The sequence below is a fragment of the Bos indicus genome, chromosome 22 (genome assembly GCF_029378745.1).
Source record: "Bos indicus isolate NIAB-ARS_2022 breed Sahiwal x Tharparkar chromosome 22, NIAB-ARS_B.indTharparkar_mat_pri_1.0, whole genome shotgun sequence".
Lineage (NCBI taxonomy): Eukaryota > Metazoa > Chordata > Mammalia > Artiodactyla > Bovidae > Bos > Bos indicus.
Window position 1 is genome coordinate 45965896 of NC_091781.1, and position 21438 is coordinate 45987333.

At 41.4% G+C, this 21438-nt stretch overlaps 1 protein-coding gene across 4 annotated transcripts in view; it reads right to left on the reverse strand.

The window, feature by feature from the left end:
- The window catches only part of CACNA2D3 (calcium voltage-gated channel auxiliary subunit alpha2delta 3), an 898858-nt gene that overhangs the window by 140101 nt on the left and 737319 nt on the right, over positions 1-21438 (reverse strand). For all 4 annotated transcript variants that reach the window (XM_070776473.1, XM_070776472.1, XM_070776475.1 and 1 more), the window contains 3 exons: positions 20819-20914; positions 17372-17493; positions 13202-13282 (listed from right to left, as the gene is read on the reverse strand). In XM_070776473.1, the coding sequence (XP_070632574.1) occupies positions 13202-13282; positions 17372-17493; positions 20819-20914 (299 nt within the window). The remainder of the gene's footprint in view (positions 1-13201; positions 13283-17371; positions 17494-20818; positions 20915-21438) is intronic.

Below are 21438 nucleotides of genomic sequence, written 5' to 3' on the forward strand. Positions count from 1 at the left end.
GATCTTAAATCAGTAGTCTATTCCCTAACCTGGTACATGAATGGGAGGGCCATACAGGCTGGAATACTCTTTCCCTGTCTGATGCAGCCAAAGCCTTGCCCAGCAGTGTAAAGAGGTCAGGGGAAAGACAGATGGACCTACCCTAGCCTACCCCGTGGGACTCACACATCCCAGAGAATATCTATACCTCCTCACAGTGCTTCACAACCACTGTGCCCCCACCCCACAAGTTAAAGATGGGCCAACTCGCTGGAACAGCAATTTTGCTAAATGATTCTTCTGGGGGAAAACATTTACATTTGATGCTAAATTTTTTCTGAATATTAAAATAAGTCTGGATATGTTAGAGTAGACTGAAAAATTACCGTGGATTTTTAAGATCAAAAGGAGATCTCAGGGAAAGCTGGCTTCTGGGATCAGCTCCATCCCAAGCCTGGTGCCCCCTTTCTGCTCTCTTCATGCACTACTTTAGTGGTGAGACTAAGCATCCCGTCTAAGGATGGAGGGATTACTTTCCAGGTAGAAAAAAATCTTCCTTGCCCTGGACCATGAGTCCTTGGCCAAGAAAGCAATATGAGAAACGAAATCGAGGAGATCTTTTTATACATTGTCCTCATTTCACCAAATGTTTTGAGAGTTCGTGCTACATACCATGCATGGTGAGAGGTGTGCTCATGAACATTCATGTAATCTTGGCAACCAACCCGTGAGATACTTGAACAGATACTACATAACCTGGAAACTACTGAGACCAACATCGCGTGCTTCTTTCACTGCTGTGATTTTTTTTTAAATGTATTGATTTATTTGTTTTCACTGCTGTGATTTAAGACATCCAGTGGACTACGTTCTGCCGGAGGTCTGGTGACTGTGCAAGTCGACCCCATCCCCCTGCCCACAGCGATTACATGTCAGAGCTTCCAATCCACCGCAGAAAACCCCGAATGTGGCTAGAATCCTCACTCCTTGACACCCATGTCCTAAAAGATTTCTAGGCACAGATGATAACTTGGGCAAATAGATTCCTGCTTTACGAGATGTCTTTAAGGAAAATTATTAAAACGATACCTTCTTATATTCAGATGTCTATCTTTTGCCTACAGTTACCACAAAGAGAAGTTGGCGATGAAAATAATTACTTACCCTAAAATGTCAACAAGTCTCTCAGCACAGAAAAATATAAATCAAATTGTTTAGATTAACAAATGCAGAGTTATCATTCGTTAATAGGAGAAATGAAATGTTTTCTCTGTAAAAAACTTGCAGATGAAAGACTCAATTTGCAGGGTATCCTGTGAGAACCACAAATTATCTTTCACAACCACTACAGCTCATGAGGGGTAATTTGCAAACGCCTCATAGATTATTTTCAGCTGTTTATTGCTGCTGTCATATTTATAGATTCTCCTATAAAATGCCCTTCCATCATAGAGCCTTACTGAAGGAATACTGTGAATAAATATCACGTTTATTGTTGATTGCTCTGAGAAAATTTTGTAAAATATAGTTTTTTCATTATATTTAGTGGCACAGTATCACTATTTTTGCTTTGCCAGAGGTCACAAACTCACAATCAGTTCAGTCAGTTCAGTCGCTCAGTCATGTCTGACTCTTTGAGACCCCATAAATCGCAGCATGCCAGGCCTCCCTGTCCATCACCAACTCCCGGAGTTCACTCAGACTCACGTCCATCGAGTCAGTGATGCCATCCAGCCGTCTTATCCTCTGTTGTCCCCTTCTCCTCCTGCCCGCAAACCCTCCCAGCCTCAGTCACAATAGCAGGACCCAAAAATGTGAGGCATATAATGAGGCTGTAGAAGGAATCTCTGCCACAGAGATTGTGGAGAAAGAAGACATAGTGTCAAATCTATACCTGGAAAGCTTTTAAAATTAAGGCAAATATCCCTGACCTTGCAGGAATAATCCTGTGCTTCAGATGATAAAACGTCCATGAACAATGGATGTTTCATATTTTTTCTTACAAAAATGGAAGACTTAAAAGTGAATCACAGGATTTCCTCCTGAAGGCTCTGAAATCTCATTATTCAAGTTAACCAAGTTACTCCAGAAATTAGACACTTTTATCTTAGATCTAAAATATAAAAGGAAGCAGATCAATTTCTAAAATAATCTATCTGTAGCATCGATTATCATAATTATACAACTAACTGTTAGAAATCTGTAACTTTCTATTGCAGGTCAGGAAATAACCATTTTCACTTGGGTCAAACCCACCAGTGTATCCAATGATAATGCTACTAGACAGAAACCTACCAGCAAATGATATTCCAACCCCACATGGTGTTACTGGGTGTGGCTTACACACAACTTCAGGGAAATACCCTGTTTTCCCTTATGATGAAAATTATTTATTTATTTATGTTCAAACTTTAATAAGGTCTCAAATAAACCTCCCTCCCATTGGGAGAGGCAGGACTGCAATCCCTCACTTTCCTTTCAGAGTCTTGACTGGAGTATCCACATCTAATTTTCACTCTAATGACACTGAATATTCATTTGGATGGATAGGATGTTACCCAGTTTCAAAGGCTTACCAAGAAGAGAAGATAAAGAACCAGAGGACTGGGAATTGGGAAGGTCCTTTGAGAGCAGTTAGTCTAGGTGTTGCAAATTTCAGAATAGCTGTGACCAGCTTCCCTACCTGCTTCAGACATTACTAACAGATCTCAGCAAACTTATCTATTGACCCCAGTCAAAGCCTCAGAATTCTTTTAAATCTCTTTTCTAAGTACCTACTCCTGATCAACTGGAGTTGACTTATGTTTCATATTCTTGTTTTACAAACAGGAAATAGAAGAGTGGAAAATGAAAGGAATTTTTCCAAAGTCACACAGAAAATTAATTGCATATCTGATAAATGCAGTTACAGGAGCAAAGGGTTAGCATGTATAATACAACCCAACCTCTGCCATTATTCTCTCATTCTGGGGAACCACATTATAAGAACTACAGCATTGTTATATTAATTATTTGGATAAGAACAATAATAGCACTGCCATCAACTTTTATTAAGCACCAGGTTGTGTGCCAGTTGTTTTTAGTGTAATATTTTCATTTTTGTCTAAGTCTCAAATTAAGCAAAACATGAGAGCATTTTACTGCCATACAACAGATGAAGATAATTCATTGGGTTTGGGTAATTTGTTCAAAGTCATGTCATTAATGATTAGTGGAGAAGGAATCTGAATGAAGGATGCATGGGTTTCCTTGGGTTTCTTCTCATGCTTCTATTTACATTTGATTATATTCAGTATTATCCATAATAAACACTTTTTTTTAAAAATGACTCCTAACTTTTTGGACTGAATAACCAGGTAACTACAACAAATTAAGCTTGGAGTCAATTGCATTTGATGGGCTTTTGGGAATGAGATGTTTTTGATGGGAGAGGCAGAGACACTAATCAGACAAGGAAGAGTCAAGGGAAAGAGGTCTGGCTTAGGAATCATCACCTCCTAAATGGTGTTAAAAGCCTTGCAAGTGTACAGGAGCCCTGGGGCCCTCCAACATGCATAATCAAGAGATGAACAAAATCAGCAAAGGAGACCTAGAGGGGAGGCAGTGAGGTAGGCAAAGAAGCAAATAAAGAGGTTTTCAAGGAGAGTGTGGTCAACAAGGTCAAGTGCTGCTGATAGACCAAGGAAAAAGCACATCTGAAGTTCAGTTTTGGATCTGGTAATGTGGGAGCTGCAAACAACCTTGATGAGAAATGATTCACTATGGGTGAAACCTGGCTGGAGGGGTTCCAGAAAGCATCAAAGAGAGAAAGTGAGAAGAGCGCAGAAAAATAAGAAATAACACAAAATAACGTAATAACAGAAATAAGTTTGGCTTAAAAGAATCTTACTATATCAGCAAAAACATGGAAATCGGTCGAAGGAGGCTAGTGAAGTACAAGTATATAAAATGCCATGTGCTGTGTTTTCATTCTGAGCTTTCTTTTTATGTTTTAAGACAATTGTACACTCTAGTCTGCCTAAGCCTGGTCACATATAATTTGGTCTTGAAGTAGGAATGACATTCAGACACTGATCTTGACCTCATGCAGATCTTTTCACCCAGAATAGAATGTGGGAGTTCTTGGTGAGTGCAAACTGTGGGAGGCCATGGGAATAAAGAGCCTTTGATCAGCACTGTCCCTTTCCCACCACAGACTGGCAAAAGCATTTTCCATGCGCAAGAGTCCGCAGACTGAGCCTCCAATCATGCCCTCTCTTCCCAGAGAGGGGAAATGCATGTCAGCTCATTTATCCTCTTTAGCCCTTCACTTAGCCTGAGTCATATATATACTAGTTTTAACCAAGATCAAAATCCCATTAAGGTCACTAGGAGATTTGCCTGGATAAAGGCAGCTAAATAAATCCCCAAATCTCTCATGAGTTGTGCTGGGTGGGGGGAAATCCCAGAAAGTGTTTTCCACCAAAGCATGTGAGGGCATTTCCAATGTTCTATCAAGCATTACATTGATTACACTGTTCAGAGGTTTATAAACTAAAGTGAAGATTAAGCAAATCACTGTCTTGACTGACAGTGAGAGCATATATTTTTAGAAAGCCCAGGACCTTTGATTGCGATATCTCTATAACCACATATACAAAAATATTAGGCACAATGATGGATACCTTCTGATACAGGAACTTCTGTCTTCAACATCTACTCACACACCTTTGGTTTAAATATTTTCTTCATTTTTATAAGATAAAAATATGGCAAAATAAGTGAGTGAACAAATTAGCATTTTTGGTATTTTTTTTTAAAACAGACCATGACATATTTTTATCTAAAGCAGAAGTTGGCAAATGGTTTCTCTCAAGAGTCAGACAGTAAATATTTTTGGCTTTTTAGTCCATATGGTCTCTACCCAACTACTCAGCTCTGCCATTTGCGCAAGAAGTTGTCCACAGAAAATATGGATAGGGATGTATTTCAATAAAATATTATTTATAAACATAAGTGGTAGGTATCTGACACGGTACTTGCATCCAGTATATATAAAGAACTTATGTCTCAACAATAAAAAGACAAATAGCCTAATTTAAATACAGGCAAAAGATATGAGCAGACATTTCCCCAGTGAAGATATGCAAGGAGCTGGCATATACATGAGAAGATGCTTGGTGTAGTTAGTTATTAGGGAAATGCAAATCACTTCATTCCCACTAGGATAGCTAAATTGAAAAAGACAGAAATAGCAAGCATTCGTAAGTATGAGGAAAAACTGGAAGCCACGTACAATACTGGTGGGATTGTAAAAAGCTGCTGCTGCTTTGGAAAACAGCTTGTCAGTTCTTCAAAATATCAAATCTAGAATTACCTTATGACCCAATAATTCTATTCCACTTTCTACCCAGGAGAAACTATAACATGTACCTGAACAGAAATGTGTACTTAAATGTTCATATCAACATTGGTAATTATTACCAATGTTTTTGTTTTGTTTGGTAATTATTACCAATTACCAAAATTATTACCAATGTTAATAATAGTTGAAAAGTGAGAACAACCCAGAAGTATCCACTAACTGATAAATGGATGAATGTTATACATGCACACAATGGGGTATCATTTGACAGTTTAAAATGCTAAGGTATTGATCCTTGCTACAACATGAACCTTGAAAGCATCAAGTTCAGTGAAAGAAGTGAATCACAAAAGGCCATATGTTGTATGATTCCATTTATCTGCAATGTCCAGAGTAAGCAAATCCACAGAGACAGAAAGGAGATTAGTGGGTTTCCTTGGGCTGGAGTAGCGAGTGGGATATAAAGAGTGAGAAGGGTATGTGGGTATGGGGTTTTTTTTTGGGAGAATATAAAATTGTTCTAAAGTTAGACTGTGGTGACAGTTGTACCACCTAAAAAATACCAAAACCCAATAAACTGTAGACTTGAAATGGTGAACTTTATAGTAAATGAAATATACCTCAACAAAACTCTTAGAAAAAAAAAAGGCAGCATCCTAAATTTCGTTCTGTGGATTAGAGTTTGTCAGTCTCTGTTCTGAGGAATAGGTACAAGAAAGTGTGACTTTCAAAACTTTACTATGAAACATTTAAAGATACTCTAATGATATCCCTTATGCAAGTTTTCACAGGGAACAGCACATGACAAAAAGCACTGGCTAATGAGTGTGGCCGGTGTAGCATGTATCATTCTTAACAACAGCAGTGATAATTTACCAGCTAACCATTATTGAGCACTCAGCTCTAAGTATTCACCAAGCACTTTCTTTATATAAATTATTTTTCTCAAAAGGAACTAGAGGGGTCCCCCAAAGCTAGGCTGAATCTGGGTACAAGAAATAGACCATTATTGGTTAATTCTTTTCCTTTTCTATGATGATGAAACAAATCTCTATATTTAAAAACTAGGCAATGGCACCCCACTCCAACCCTTGCCTAGAAAATCCCATGGACGGAGGAGCCTGGTGGGCTGTAATCCACGGGGTCGCGAAGAGTTGGACACAACTGAGTGACTTCACTTTCACTTTTCACTTTCCTGAATTGGAGAAGGAAATGGCAACCCACTCCAGTGTTCTTGCCTGGAGAATCCCAAGGACGGGGGAGCCTGGTGGGCTGCCATCTATTGGGTCGCACAGAGTCGGACAAGACTGAAGCGACTTAGCAGCAGCAGCAGGCTGCTAGAAATCCAACCAAAGCACCAATCAACCTCATTTTACAAATGTGAAAATTCAATCCCAGAGCAAGAAGGGGGAAATGGCCCTGTGCTCACTGCTAAATCCTTGGCTTACACTGGCTTTAATGTCCAAATCCCACCATGACCTTGGAAAGCGGAGTTCTGCCAAAACAGAACTCAAAAACTGGGTATAAGGACCCATAACTCCAAAATTCTGCTGCTGATTTGGGGGTGGAGAATGTGTTGGGGCTTTTGGTAAGGTTTATAAAAGGACAGTGGCTCATGGGAGTGAGTGTCCTGGAGAGTGAGCACAGATTCAGTTTCTCAAAACTCTGGGCTATTTTTACTCCTGGAGCAATGATCCTCAGTGTGCCTGTCACTGTCTACTGTGGTATGCAGAGCAGCTGTTCTCTGTGGCCAACTCTAACTCAGATTCTCTTGCAGACTTGAAATAAAGCATAGTTGGTAGCTACATCACTAGTCCACGTCTCTGAAGTTTGTTATTGTCATTCCTACAGCTTAGAGCCCCTTCTGCCCCTGCAGTGCATTTGTAAGTCAACTTAAAAAAAATTAATGTCAAATACATAAAAAGCCCCATCTCATAGCTGACATGTAGACCACAACTTGCCTTGGGTTCCTCACTTCTCCCTGGAGCATCTGCCCATCAGTCATGCTTTTAGATCCTGAGAGACTCATTTGTGTCTCAGAGAAACCATCGAGACACAACATGTGTGAGGGATCTCACTCAAGATTCCTGGAGAAGTTTGTTCCCTCTGCTGGAACGTTCTTCCCACAGATCTTTGCATAATGGCTGTATCTCATCATTCCAATCTCTGATCAGGTCACCTCCTCAGGGAGGCCTTCTCTGAGTCCCCATCCTCCCTCAGTCTGGAGAAGCACTGCCTCTGCCACATGTAAGTATGAACATGAGCATTCTTCCCTGCCTTTGGTACTCCCAACCACACTTCATTTTTCACAGAGCATCAGCCGCAGCCGGAAATCCCCTCTCCCCCTCCTCCCTTCCGCCCTTCTTCCTTTCTTCCTCCCATTCCTGCAAAGCTTGTCTGCTGTCTGTACCTCCCCCACAAGTGCAGGCTCTCCCCCGTTGGCAGCAGTTTGGTCGGAATGATTCTTCACTGGTAGCTGCCACCCCAGCCTCAAGGCAGGAGAGCCAACAGTGCCCTCTCACCGCATCAAACATCATCCCCCAACTCGCTCCACAAGGCCCTCCGGGGTGCTTGTTCTCAGCTGTATCCCTGGCAACAGGAAAATGGTAGGTGCTAGATATATATACTCATTGAATGATTTAATGAAACAAATGAAGATACGAAATAAGTGCTTTTTGTAAATAAGCCTACACGGGAAAACACTGAATTTGAAAGCACCAAGAGTGAAGTTTGCCTGTCAGGGTAACCCATTTCTCCCCCCACCTCTGCTGAATTTCGGACCAGATGACACTGCATTGCTGTGGGCTGTCCCGTGTGATGTCGGACATTCTGGAGTATCCTTGATCTCTGCCTGCTGGATGTCAGCAGGACACCTCCTAACCAGTCACAGCAATCAAAAATATGTCCAGATGTTGTCAAATGTCTCCTGGGGGTCAAAACTGTCCCTGGTTGAGAACAACTAGCGTGATCAGTAAATATTAACTTCTGCTATAATAAAACATTCCCTTTGCTCACCTATAAACTAGAAGCTTATCCATGGAGACTTGACACATAATTTCTAAATACTAGTTAACTCATATATACCACATATATGAAATCCTACCAAAGAAATGTTGATGAGCTGAATATTTGCCTGTAACATTTTGGCACCATTATTTACCCAACTGTAAGGAAAGCTGTATATTAAATAGTACACTCAGTTTAAATAACACGTACCTGACAATAGCTAATGGTCAATGATGTTCAGCAACCTCTTTCTTAATCAACTGGTTAAAATGAGATCTTTTGTCCTAACATCAAGCATCCCCCTTCATTATAAGGCCCAAATTATGCAAATAAGACCACTTAACCTACATTTTCCAATTTTCCCCATGAATGGATCTAACATGCTCTGTGTTCCTTGCAAAGGAATAGTCTAGGAGATCAGAATCTCCCAAAATTTACTAGAAATCCTTAAATTTTACACTTAATACAGGTAATTTTAGGTATATAAATCATTCATGTCTCAATAAACCTGTTAAAATATTCATTCCTGTAACCAATGCCTTTCTTTCTGTTGCTGAACACTTTAGCTACCCTAAGCATCAGGTTAGATGCTTGGACCTCGAAGAACTATCTGCTAATGCAGAGACAACTACTGTGCCAACAACAGTTGCCATCAAAATGGGACACCAGACAGTGTTCCTACTCCTTAAAATATCCATATTGGTCTGCATCACTTCACTGTGGTGTGGATTGGAAGTTTAGCTGCCGAGCGCCTCTCTCAGAGTTTTGGTCGAGTTCTGTGTTCCTACTATTTGGTCAGTAAACTTTGCAAGCATGTGTGCCTGTAAGCGTTAGTCGCTTAGTTGTGTTCAACTCTTTGCAATCCCATGAACTGTAGCCTGCCAGGCTCTTCTGTCCATGGAATTTTCCAGGCAGGAACACTGGAGTGGGTAGTATAGAGAACAGGTAAAAATGAACCCCACCTTTCTCAAGTCACTTAGTCAATATTCTTGACATATTTACCATATCAATTCTTACCTCGGCACTGGGAATAAAAATATAATTGGGATGGCCCTTGCCTCTGCAGAGAAATTATTTAGGAAATGAAATTAGAATACCTTAGAAGAGATTTTAGATTTTGATATGTTAAAGTTTACATTTTAAAGCAAATAACTCGGAATTTATTACCTATTACTTTCAAAATTCAGAAATAAGAGCTTTTCAAAAATTGAGATTAAGTATTTTATATTTGTCAGAGGGAGAGTCTAGAAGCATAGGGAAGTCAGAAAACACTCCAGGGAGGGGAAGAAGTTCCTTGCCTCCTTAAACCTTCCAATTTTTCTGAGCTCCTCCCATCTATGTATTTATTTTCTTCTCCTGGTCCTGTCCACCCCAGCATGATGGAAACAGTGCCTATGACTCTTGGTTTATTGGGCCTGGTCTCTTCATTGAGAGTGTAGTGTAGAATTAACACCACGATCTAGGTAACTTACAGAACTCAAGTCATAACCACTAAGGGCAAAATGGCTTTCTGTAAGTTCAATCCAATGTATAGAATCCTTACTGAGTGTCTACTATACTCCAGGGACTACACTGGGTTATGCTGTGAAGGACAGAAGATGAAAAGTAGGAAGTCTGTGATCTCTAGGAGTTTCTAAATGACTGTTCAGCTTTTCAATTCACTTATCCTGTGCAGACATGGCTTTAAAAATAGCTGCTATTTTAAAGGTCTCGGGTGGGGGGCAGCGAGGATAGGGAGTAAGGGGAGAGACTGTCAATCACAGGGTCTGGTTATTATTCATTTCTATTTAGAGGGCTGGCAAAAGAAAGAGGTCAGGAAATATTTATTGAATAAATGAATGAATGCAGAAGTATATTGCCAATTTGAAGATAAAAATAGGCCACCTCAAATCCTGGTAATTTTTACTTCTTGATATTGATGTTTTTAAAATTTATTTCCTCATTTTATCCCCAAATCAACCCAGAGTAAGGTGAGGGAGATAGTAATCCCAACCTTATTTTAGATAGAACTTCAGGGACCCAAGACCACACATTTAGCAAGTTACAGAGTGACTGACAAGACTATGTGGACCTTACAATCCCAGGTTTACATTTCCAATAACAACAGAAAAATGGATTAGGGGCCTGACACACACAGCAGGTTCTAGCACTCTAGAGAGACTTGGTGGGCCAAAGAGAAAGTCCTACCACTTCTTCCTGTGCAGTGGGAAAGCAATTAAGAAAATTTAGCATGCTAGTGGCAGCTGGAGAGTTGGCAAGTTCCTCAAGAAAAGGACTGTAAGCAACGTCAAAGGCCAAGAAGATGGATGGGGCCCATTTATGCTCTGAGGCTGACGTATATATGGAACCCGGCCCAGTTTGACTGCCCTTTCTTCAAAGATGTCATTGACAGATGAGTATCTAAATGTTTTTGTTTGAAAAAGAAAACAAAAAAAGAGAGAAAGAAGAGAATAACACACACACACACACACACACACACAAACATAAAACCAAAACAAGAAACTCTTTCTATCGCAAACAGACACATGTAGCCGATGAACATGAGAACACCAGACCAGATCTGGGAGCACTGCAGGCTTTTCAAAGTAGTCCTTGATAATAAACTGCAAAGGTGCACACCTTTCTTTTCAGATAAATTTCAATTCAGCACAAGGATTTCACTGAAATCCCAAATTACTGCCAGTTGGCTGTATCCCATGTGCCGTTGGAGGCACACTGGTTGGGGGACAAGCCTGCTCACATATTCCTCTTCATCTGCCAAAACAAGGTTTCTTCCCCAATTAAAACGGGCTTTTTAATTTTAAAGCAGTAAACAATGTCTACTTAATTTGTCGAGAATACACAGAAGAAAGTGGCCGAACCTAATCATCCAGTGACATGACGGGTGAGTCAGAGCCAGTGAAATGTGGGGAAGTGCTGAGGAGGCCTCTCTGCTTTTGGAGACATACAGGTTCTTTTGAGGTCACTGCCTTCATGATGCTGCATCCATGTCAGCCTTCAGATCAAATATGAGCAATTCTGTTTTATCTTATGTCTACTCAATATACTTTAAAAAAGAAGGTTCATAATCACCAGATTTAAAAGGTAATGACTAAATACCGTTCTCTGGATAACCTTGTTTTTCGTCTTGCTCTGTAACAGCCTCCTGAAAATAGGCACCGGCTGACACACATTGAATTGTAGTGACCAGGAGGATGTCTCTTCCACCCACTCAGGGTGGGCCAACCATGTCTCATGACTTGCCTGTGGTCTCTGGCCAGCATATAAATAAACAGTAGACAAGCACACCATTTGGAAAAGTCACGGTCTTCTCCAGACTGGACACACAGTGCCCAGGCTGAGTCCACGTTTCATCCATACTCAGCCAAATAGACATTTATGAAATGTAAGTCATTTGGAAACATTTGAACATGGTTTGTTAACTTGGACAGATGTGGCTGGGATGGGCACAGCTATCTCAGAGCCAAAACAGAGCATCCTTCATGGTGACTTTATGAGAAATTCAAGGAAAACGTTTTAGAAAGAAATTTCAAACAGACAATTTGATTCAGACCATGTTATCAGCTGGTGCATGTGGCCTCAACTCCAGAGAGATAACATGCCTCCAGAACTAGCTGGCTGGGTCAGGCTGGAGGTGAGTAAGGCTGACCTTCAAACAAAAATAAATCTTACTGAGTTAAATGATCCTGTCTCCTACTTTCCTCAAGGAACATGAGACACTAAGAACAAAATGTGAAGACAGCAGCCCTGAATTTTCACAGTCTTTATCTCCTGGCTGATTAGTTATAGGTCTGCCTAGTTGAAGATGAGCTACCGGTCAGATATATATGACCGTCTTCCTTGTCATATCCAATAACCCAGGAATAACCAGGGCAATGGTCACCAAATATTTCAGTCCTGCTAATATTTAATACAATTATGATGTACAGGCTATGTCAGAAAATAAAGCCAAAGAACAACCACTTCAAACATGTCTGATCCATTTCAATTTCATCCCACAGTGTGTGGAGTCACAGAAGTAGATATTCAAAATCATCCTATGGCACAACTTACCAAAAACAAAATGACCCCCTTTGGTAAATCTAGCCAATTATCAGGATGATACTTAGACAGTCTCACCCACTCATTAACCAAAGGGTCCAATAATTATTTATCAGAAACAAACAATGTGCCAGACATACTCTTAGGCTCCATTTTCTCAGCATCTGTTCCCAAAGGAGGGTTTATGGCAGTTTCTGGCCCTATAGGCAAAATATCACCAATGAAAGCCTCCAGTCAGTCAAAAAAATCTACTGACACCCTTAAAAGTGAGAGGGATGGGGAAAGCCAGATACAGGGTTTCTTTGACAATTTAAAACTCGGTCCTGAAATGGCTTTTCCCCTGGTCCCAAACCCAGCACCTGCAGATACATCTAACTCTAATCCCCAGGGGGATTAGGGTGATGAAAATCCCAAGTTCTCCAGAGAAGGGCACATTTCAGCTTCTTTTTGCCAAAAATAAACCCACAATTTCCTTGCACGGCCCCTGTTATCCCAATGACAGAGAGTGGGAGATCTGAAGCTTACTTTAAATTGGCATGGCATCTACTGTCAAGAAATGATCTTCTGCACATACCAACAATTTCCTACTGGCTCAGATTCTATGGATAAAAGTCCTGGGAAATAGTTCTGCTTTCATGTCAAATTCAACCAGCTGTCAGAACCTTAGGCTGGAGGAGATGATGCCAAGCTGAAGAGGATATAGTTTTTTTTTTTTTTTTTTCTTTTTTTTTAACCTTTCAAAGCCAACTTTCTGATACATGGAAGTAGCTGATGAATGATGAATGGACATCATGCTCATTTTATATTCATTGATTGAAATACATCATTTACCTGCCACCACGGGAGATTTCCGTTCATCCAGAAGCTGGATGGAGGTACTTGCTGTCACCACATTGCTTTTGTTGACTGTTCCTGTAAGAAAAAAAAAAAAAAAGATTAGTCACCAATTCTGCACCAGTTCTCACTTCCCAGAACTCAGAGTGGATCCGCCCTGTTAGGCCCAGAGTGTGGGGTAGGCAGTCCTCTCAGCTTAAGAAATCAATGCACCGAGTTACGACACCCACACTGGGGAACATCTAACCACTTCACATCAAAATTATTAATCACCACAGAGGGACCACATTTTAAAACATTTGTGGTTACTAATATCAGTGTCCCAAAGAAAGGCAACGCCAAAGAATGCTCAAACTACCGCACAATTGCATTCATCTCACACGCTAGTAAAATAAGGCTCAAAATTCTCCAAGCCAAGCTTCAGCAATATGTGAACCATGAACTTCCAGATGTTCAGGCTGGTTTTAGAAAAGGCAGAGGAACCAGAGATCAAATTGCCAACATCCGCTGGATCATAGAAAAAGCAAGAGAGTTCCAGAAAAACATCTATTTCTGCTTTATTGACTATGCCAAAGCCTTTGACTGTGTGAATCACAATCAACTGTGGAGAATTCTGAAAGAGATGGGAATACCAGACCACCTGACCTGCCTCTTGAGAAATTTGTATGCAGGTCAGGAAGCAACAGTTAGAACTGGACATGGAACAACAGTCTGGTTCCAAACAGGAAAAGGAGTACGTCAAGGCTGTATATTGTCACCCTGCTCATTTAACTTATATGCAGAGTACATCATGAGAAATGCTGGGCTAGAAGAAGCACAAGCTGGATCAAGATTGCTGGGAGAAATATCAATAACCTCAGATATGCAGATGACACCACCCTTGTGGCAGAAAGTGAAGAGGAACTAAAAAGCCTCTTGATGAAAGTAAAAGAGGAGAGGGAAAACATTGTCTTAAAGCTCAACATTCAGAAAACGAAGATCATGGCATCTGGCCCATCACTTTATGAGAAATAGATGGAGAAACAGCGGAAACAGTGTCAGACTTTATTTTTGGGGGCTCCAAAATCACTGCAGATGGTGACTGCAGCCATGAAATTAAAAGACGCTTACTCCTTGGAAGGAAAGTTATGACCAACCTAGATAGCATATTCAAAAGCAGAGACATTACTTTGCCAACAAAGGTCCGTCTAGTCAAGGCTATGGTTTTTCCAGTGGTCATGTATGGATGTGAGATTTGGACTGTGAAGAAAGCTGAGCGCCAAATAATTGATGCTTTTGAACTGTGGTGTTGGAGAAGACTCTTGAGAGTCCCTTGGACTGCAAGGAGATCCAACCAGTCCATTCTAAAGATCAGTCCTGGATGTTCATTGGAAGGACTGATGCTAAAGCTGAAACTCCAGTACTTTGGCCATCTCATGCGAAGAGTTGACTCATTGGAAAAGACTCTGATGCTGGGAGGGATTGGGGGCAGGAGGAGAAGGGGACGACAGAGGATGAGATGGCTGGATGGCATCACCGACACAATGGACGTGAGTCTGCGTGAACTCCGGGAGATGGTGATGGACAGGGAGGCCTGGCGTGCTGCGGTTCATGGGGTCGCAAAGAGTCGGACACGACTGAGCGACTGAATGGAACTGAACTGAATATCAGTGTTCACTGTGTCAGTTATCATACTTACATTGCCTTTCTAAACACAGCCATAGACAGCTGCTTGAGATAAAGTACTGAAACTATTTTACAGTGAGTTGAGAACTTTAGCTGTGATTTGTTGGTTAAAACTTTACTGAGATATAAAATTTTGATTTCAAGCCAAGTTTTTCTGAGCAAAACTATTCTAAATAGGGACAGAGCTGGAATGAAATCCTTACCCCATACTCTTATTAATGTGGTAACAATATGGTATTAGTATAAAGAGATTTTTAATTACTAGTGATGGTTCTAATACTTATGCATTAAAAGACACTGAACACAAATTCCTAATGCCCATAGTTAATAATTGTTACTCCAGTGGCTGCCTTATAAAAGGTTCAGTGAATGTGAGTTGAATGCAATCCAATTGAATTTAGAAGCAGGGAGAAGGCAGATCTGAATTTAAATATACTTATGACCAAAACAATTAAGAATTTTCTGGCCTGAGTTTAAGCCGTAATAAAAACCAGCTTCTTTCCCAGTGTGTATAGGTATTCAATACACAGGAGAAAAACTGAGAGAGCTCTACCATAACACTTGTGTGCGGTGATTTTTAACATTTTCTCCAAATCTAAAGGGGCCACAAAATCTCCTAAGATATTATGTCATCCATAACTTTATCATGAATAAGGTAAATTCCTTTTTATTATGTGATTTCATTCAAAGTTCAGTGAAAACCCCACTTGCCAAAAACCAATTAGACAACAGCCTTAATTAATCAGAATTCTTTTCCAGACATAATTCTTTATAGGGAAAATGGTGAATAACAACAAAGCAAACTGAACAGAGAAGCCATTACACACAAACACACACACACACATAGACGCACACACGTGCAACAACTTCTGGGAGACGTTCTCATTACCCACAACTCCTCATCCTTGCCCAGGTTTGGGAAAATCCCCTTCTGGATAACTTAATGGATCCAGTCCAGATCTTGAAAGCTAAGTTTTATTTTTTTACTTCAGAAGACTACAAAAAAGAAAGTATCATGGAACTGCATGAAAAAATAAGACAGTATTATTGATAGGTTTGCAGAATTAGAAAGTCCACTGCTTCTTAGTTGGTATTTTCAACAATAAAATGTGATACAGATAAACATAAAGAAATTCTTAGTACCTGGAAATTTATATTTGAGAACACATACATGTGCGTAGGTGTGAGTTAACACAGACTTGTCAGCAAAGGAGTATAGACAGACCCCAAGAATCTTGCTTCTTAAAGGAATCTAACTGATAATCTCCTCTAAAATCCCACCTAGGGAGGGAATTTCTACAATAACACTCGGTCTTTTTTTTTTTTAATATCTTCATTAATGAGGGACCCTCTTCCTAATGAGTTCATTCAACTAATTATTAGACAACTCTTATCAACATGTCTACCCAAATTTTTGAAAACTTTATTTTTATAGATGTTTCATTTATGGAAACAAGCAAGTGCCAAAACTCAGGGAGGAGCTCTGCCACTAAAGCATTAGAGAATCCCCATTAGGGGTGACAGGAATGCTTGTAAGAGATTAATACAGAAGCCTCTAATATAAAACATAAGCATATACTGAACTGTCCAGAGCAATCCAAGTTTCTAGTACTACTTTTCATCCCTGAAGCTTTTACAATGCACAATATAGAGCCTTACACAGAATGAGCACTAACAATATCAGACGCATGAAACAAGAGACGGTAGGGTGGCATCACCAACTCAATGGACGAGTCTGAGCAAGCTCCAAGAGATGGCAAAGGACAGGGAAGCCTTGTGTGTTGCAGTCCATGGGGTCGCAAAGAGTCGGACATGACTGAGTGACTGAACAACAACGAGACAAGAAAAAGCCAAGGACAACTGAAAAGCCTTTCCAGTTTCTCTTGCTTCTAAAACTGGTTGAAATAAGGTACTGTTCAGTTCTCCTTTGGAGGGAGGAGACCCTAGCATTTTTTTTAATAATATCATAAAACCTAAAGACTGGAAGGATCATTGGCTACATGCCTCTCATTGGTCACTGCAGCTCCCTGTTAGGAGAGCATGAGGCTACACAAAATCTTAGTCATTACTGTGTGTTGGTTTAAATCAACTCTGATGAGGAATTGTGAGCCTCCAAAGTGATGTGACTTGCTGAAAGTTCTGGCAAAAAATGTTATGGCTGTGTGAATTTTCTCTAAGTAGGACCGTGACCACATTTTAGATTAAAAAAAAAACATCTGCTGAGAAGTTCGTATGCAAATTCTATATGGTATAAAATAACAGCCCTGCTTCTTGGCATGTGTTTTGTAGAGTATGGTCAAGTAAAAATTTCCTCGCACTTGGGGTAGCAACACTTACGGAGCTGGTCACTCACTGGTTCAGGGCTAGACCAATATTCAGTACTGGTTCTCCTGGCTGACTTTGGCTCTCTTTAGCCTCCAGGATGCTCCCTCATACCCTGCATGCAATGCTCAGGCCAGCAGGACCAAAGGGACAGAGCCAGCCTCCAACAAGGGCACCCACCTGTGCTGAATGGGATCGAATAGACGAAGCTCCCTGGAATCTGCTCTGCAGCTCTTCGGTACCAGAGAGGGAAATGGTCTGCATTAAAGATGTTCTCCTTGTCTCCTGCTTTCAGGAAGTCCCTTGAAATAGAATAGAATAAGAGCATGGCACCACTGAACAAGGAAAAGCCAGACACAAGTACATCCCAACAACTTTTGCTGGGTAAAAACAGTGTTGCTTTTAGAACCCTGACCTGATTTTTCTCAGTATAGAGAGGACCTGTGCAACATGCATCCCAGATTACTCAGAAATATTTTGTATAACCCTGCAGTTAGACTCCCAGTAGGTGAAATGATTTTCCTAGTATACCTAGTGAACTAATAGCCTTAGCATCTGAAGCAAGCAAATAAAGTCTCCAGAAATCCTATCAGAAGACCAAAGGCTCAGAAAGCTTTGTCTTGCCTTAAAATCCAGACACATAGATACATATTTTGAGGGGATCAACATCTTAAATAGATCTCACTCTTCTTAGAAAAAGTGTAAAGAAGGTAAACTGGGTCTATGTGAGGATATTTGCTGCTTCTTTCCTTCCCTCCCTCTGTATTGCGTGTTAATTGCTTGGTCAAGTCCAACTCTTTGCGACCCCATGAACTGTAACCTGCGAGGCTCGTCTGTCCATGGGATTTCGCAGGCAAGAACACTGGAGTGGGTTGCCATTTCCTTCTCCAGGGGATCTTCCCAACCCAGGGATCAAACCCGGGTCTCCTGCATTGCAGGCAGATTCTTTACCACCTGAACCACTGGGGAAGCCCTTCCCTCCCTATTCTCCAGCAAACAGGACTGCACCTACTTCTGGATATGAGGGACTGCTGTGGTGTTGGGTGAGACTCCTCTAAGTTTTAGGCAGAGCTGAATGATCTTGAGCGAGTTACTTGGGTTAGTTACTGAGTCTCTTAGCCCCATTTATTCATCTACAAAGTGGGAATAATAATATTACACTTACTGCAGTACTATCAGGATTATATAACACCATGTGTGAAAGGACTATGTAAGCTGAAACAATATATGGCTAATATTGGGGATGATAGCAGGTTATAGGGGCCATGAACTATAATAGATACACTTCCAAAATCAGGTGGTGGGGATAGGAGATAGAACCTCAGTGTAGGAGCCTGATGACACTACAGGTTAGCTCTAGCATGGGCACTTTATATTATCCAAACTTATTCCCAATACTTTGAACTCTCTTTAACAAAAACATAGAAATTTTAAACTCTTTCTAGCTCTGGCTAATAGTGTACCCAAATAGGGGGGTATCAACAAATACCATTTGATTGGAGGGGGTAGCAGATACAAGATCCCAAGACAATGCAAGCCAAGGTGCCTCTATATGAATCAGTGATACGTGTTTCTTGAAGACAGATATTTCATCCATCCAGATATCCAATGATCATTAACCCATTTTTCAGATGCAATGAGTGAGGTGAGCCAGACCGCAGGTGAGCCAGCAGTCTTGAGTGTGGTCCTGCCATCTTTCAAATCCATCACAATCACCTGACCATGAGATTAGCAAGGTGTTAGGGTATGTCGTTGTTAGTGCTTTCTTGTTTATCTATTTGTATCTCAAAACACATAACAGGTTTTCCTTCTGAGGATTAGAAAGTCTACTTCTGTGTTGTCCTTCGCCTCTCTGGATCCTAAAATGAGAAGAGGATGTGTATCCTGACACTTTTAGTCCTTCCGAGGAACTTGCCATCTGTTAAAGTATTTGTCTCAGGATACAGGGGCTTTCCTGGTGGCTCAGTGGTAAAGAATCTGCCTGCAATGCAGGAGATGTGGTTTCAATCCCTGGCTTGGGAAGATCCCCTGGAGTAGGAAATGGCAACCCACTCCACTATTCTTGCATGGGAAACTCCAGGGACAGAGGAGTCTGGTGGGGTGCAGTCCATGGGATCGCAGAGTGAGACACAACTCAGCGACTGAGCACGCAAGCACGCATGCACGCGTAGGTGTAGAGAGGACTTCAAAAGAGTCAAGTCATGACTATAGTCAACTTCATAAATGACAAACTGAGGAGTTGAGAAAGAAAGAGCCTTCACGTGGGAATTAAAAGCCAGTCCACAAAACAACCAAAAATCTATGGATCTGCCACTTACAGATGTGGTTTTATAAGATGACGTGGTTGGTGTCCAGGACTCATCTAAGAGACACATGAGCACAGCTCAACTGGACTTAATGGTACATAGTGCTCCTGACAGGCCAGCCCCTCTCAAATCACTGGATACCCAGTGCCTCCATTATTCTCACTGTCCCTGAAGGTCAGGATTTGTGAGGCTCCATGGTAACCTCTGGAATCACAAACACACACTTGGCAAACTGTCCCTCAGACTCCACTCATCCCTGGCTTAATAATGTCTCTTACTTCAGAGAAAAGAAATTGAGAAAATTTATTAATAGGCTCAGGAAGGACTTCCCAGGCTCATACCAGCTCTGGTCAAACACCAGTTTAAAGAGTTAAGACCCTGGGGCTCTCTGAAGATACAGGGGTTGAACAGTGTTGGTTTAAATGGCATCTGGGTACTGAAGTTGGTGACACTCAGCCCACTGTCCATCTGGTCTCTTTAGAACATGGAAACAGCATCAAAGCAAGGGCCACCAGAATGCCCAGTCCTGGCTGTGGGGCTCTACAGGCCCTCAGACTCTGAGCTGAGGCACAGAGGTTCACTAAAATGTACACAAACACGCTCAGAATTGAAACACTGCTTCTTGGACAAGCAGAAATTCCTCAGCAGAGGTGCAAGACGGCTGAAAGCCCTCTGGTCATCTGTCAGGAGTTGAGTGAGTCCTCCCTCTGGCTGCTCCCCCAGTAGCCACACTATCTCTAGCGTCCTTAAGCGACCCAGAAGGGTGGGAGAGGGCTCCAGGACAGAGGACAGATGCCAACAAGTGTGAAGAACAGAGTTGTGGAAAGGTCAACAATGAGCAGGTGAACACACACACATTTTATATTTTGCATTTAAAGTCGCACAGTTGTGTCTGGCTCTTTGCAACCTCATGGACTGTACAGTCCATGGAATTCTCCAGGCCAGAATACTGGAGTGGGTAGCTTTTCACTTCTCCAGGGGATCTTCCCAACCCAGGGATCAAACCTAGGTCTCCTGCATTGCAGGTGGATTCTTTACCAGCTGAGCCATAAGGGAAGCCCAAGAATACTGGAGTGGGTAGTCTATTCCTTCTCCAGGAGATCTTCCCAACCCAGGAATCAAACCTGGGTCTCCTGCATTGCAGGGGAATTCTTTACCAACTGAGCTATGAGGGAAGCCAAAAACACACACACTGTGGTCCCCAAAGGAGAATAGAGAGGAAAAATGTCAACAGGTCTGAGTTTTGTTTCCACCGCTGCTGGAATCAATGAATGATATAAACGCCCCTTTCATTATCCTGCTTCAGGAGCTCCCTACTTACTGATTGGTGAGCTGCTCTGCCCCAACAAACAGGTTGATTCTCGAGAGGCCTGTGCGAGTGCCAAGGAAGGCTACCTCCACGCCCTTGTCCGAATTCCTAAAACAGAGCAGCACAAGTCAGGGGGATTCTGCCAGTCAGCCAGCAGATAACAGCTTCTGCATTTTAAAACTCATGGAATGTTGTATGAAATAACAGCATTGAAGCCTGAAATTTTGGTAAAAATTATAGAAACATACACACACACAAGTACATACAGGATGCTGACTCTGATCCCTTACAAAGGTTTTCATGGTAATTTTTGCCAGAAAAACTACGAAGTCCATGACCTAGTTTGGTGGGCATAAGAAAGTGCACCCTGCAAGATAAACACACCTTTATCTCAAGCTTCTGGGTGCAAGCTCAGAAAGACCAGGCCAACTTTGAGGAGAGGAAGGAAAGCCTTAGAGCTAGCTTTCTGCACTGATGCTACCAAGTCCATTCTCGGTCCTGAGATCGTTAGTGAAATCTGCCGTTAGCAAAACCCAGCAACTTAGCCACTGATTCAAGTCTGCAGTATCCCACAGCCTGAAAATGTTTAGGACTTGAATTCTTCACCATTTAGGAGGCACCAACATGGAAGT